A 1,774-nucleotide genomic window follows, 5' to 3' on the forward strand; every position below is an offset into this window, starting at 1 on the left:
TAATGAAATAGAATTATTTGTGATGGGAGGATAAGGAAATAAAGCAATGAAACAGAAAAGAGAAAAGAATCATCGACGATCGCTGAGGGATTAAGCTGCTGGCGAATGAATATTGGGAAGAAATAAAGTGATAAAGTTTTAAAAACAAACACAGTGATGCCAAGTAAAGGCAATCTATGCGCAAAAGTTGATGAAATGAACCAATCCAATCCAATCCGCTTCAATCGTGGTCAGGAAATAAACCAGACATTATTGGGCGACCGATAAGATCTTGTGAAGAAAAATGAAGTGATCAAGGTTTGGGTCTGAGCGCGGCCTTGAGCGCCTGGACGGTTTGGACGTCTGTCTTGAATGAGTTGACGAGAACTTCGTCTGTTATGTCGGTTCCAAAGAGAGCAGACGGCAGTGACATCGTGCCTGCGCTGGCGCTGCCGAATGCAGAAATGGCAACGGCCTTGTAACTCTCTTCCGTATTCATTTGGAAATGGAGGAGCCCCTTGGGAAACACGAACAGATCTCCGGCGAAGAGGGTCTGCGTGAAGAGCTTTCCGGCGGTGTCGACGACTCCGACGAGGAGAGTTCCGGTGGTGAGATAGAGGAGCTCGGAAGCGCGAGGGTGGGTGTGCGGAGGGTTCACTGTCAAACCAGGGAACTGCAACACCGCCATGGAAACGCCCAGCCCATTCAGAGCAAGGAACTCCACCATCGACGCCTTTGTCACTTTCGCTGCCCCCGCACTTGAGTTGCTGTTTTTGACGTCCTCTCTGAAACCCGTGAATGTGAAGAAACTTCCATCCAAATTTTTCGAATTCTGGCCCAGGGGAACGACGAAATCGGAGAGGATGTCCGGGTCCGATGCATGGATTACTCCCACAACGGCGAAAGCCAATAAGACCGCCACCAAGCCGACTCTGTTAATGAGCTCCATCTGATCTCTTTCAATATCAAACTCTCTCTTAGCAATGAAAATAGAGGAAACTTATATTTAAATATGGCAGTGAGTAGAGGTGAGTAGAAAGCGTGCATTTATAGAGGGTGCCTCCATCTCGGTTGCAGAGAATAGCGTGGGAAACAACGTTGTTCAGCCATCTTCTTGTGTTTGGCCTCTTCTCCCACCATTTACACCACCGCTTCGGACCCCTCGTCCAATGTTGAAGCCGGCTTTGATCCAATCACAATCGAGCTTTCTTTCTTTACTCTGCCAAACGCACTTAGAATTTACACTAGCGTTTGTCCCACTCAAAAGAGACGGGTATTCAGAGGTCAAACAAGGGAATTATTTGCTAATAGGATCTTTTTTATGTCCAATGTGTTTTCTATTTGAAGTGGACGAGCTTGTTTTCATATGGTAACTATTATTATAGTACATCGCAAGAAGTAATCTTGTGTTAATGTTAATGTGTGATATACACATGTGTGTTTATGTATGTATGTATATATACAGAGATCTTGTGGATTGTGGATTATGGATTATAAATAAGCAAAAAGAAAGAAAACATGACATTAATCATTCTTCATTTATTTTGATTGATTGTGTGGAGAGCTCTGAACATTAGTGGAGATCAATGGAGATCTAGGATTTTGTTGTTGTTCCCTTGTGATCATTGCATTCATGCCCTTGTGATTTCTGTATTTTGTTGACGTACCCTTGTAATCTACGTGCTCTTGCTCTGCAATTTCATTGTCATGTCATGCCCTTCTGATCTTCGTGCTTACTCTATGATTTTGTTATCATGTCGTGACCTTGTGATCTTCGTGCCCTTGCTATGGGGTT

General features: G+C 44.1%; 1 protein-coding gene across 1 annotated transcript; it reads right to left on the reverse strand.

Moving 5' to 3' along the window:
* Nucleotides 1-292: 292 nt before the first annotated feature.
* On the reverse strand, nucleotides 293-928 carry LOC149533198 (germin-like protein 9-3). The gene has a single exon (XM_089805823.1). It carries the CDS (start codon nucleotides 926-928, stop codon nucleotides 293-295), a length of 636 nt encoding a protein of 211 aa, XP_089661949.1.
* Between the last annotated feature and the right edge of the window lie 846 nt (nucleotides 929-1,774).

Source organism: Cupressus sempervirens, chromosome 10 (assembly GCF_028749045.1).
Source record: "Cupressus sempervirens isolate cs-2001-9-10 chromosome 10, ASM2874904v1, whole genome shotgun sequence".
Lineage (NCBI taxonomy): Eukaryota > Viridiplantae > Streptophyta > Pinopsida > Cupressales > Cupressaceae > Cupressus > Cupressus sempervirens.

Excerpts from the sequence above, each read along its gene's own strand:
- LOC149533198 (XM_089805823.1), bottom strand. The coding sequence starts at position 928 with ATGGAGCTCATTAACAGAGTCGGCTTGGTGGCGGTCTTATTGGCTTTC.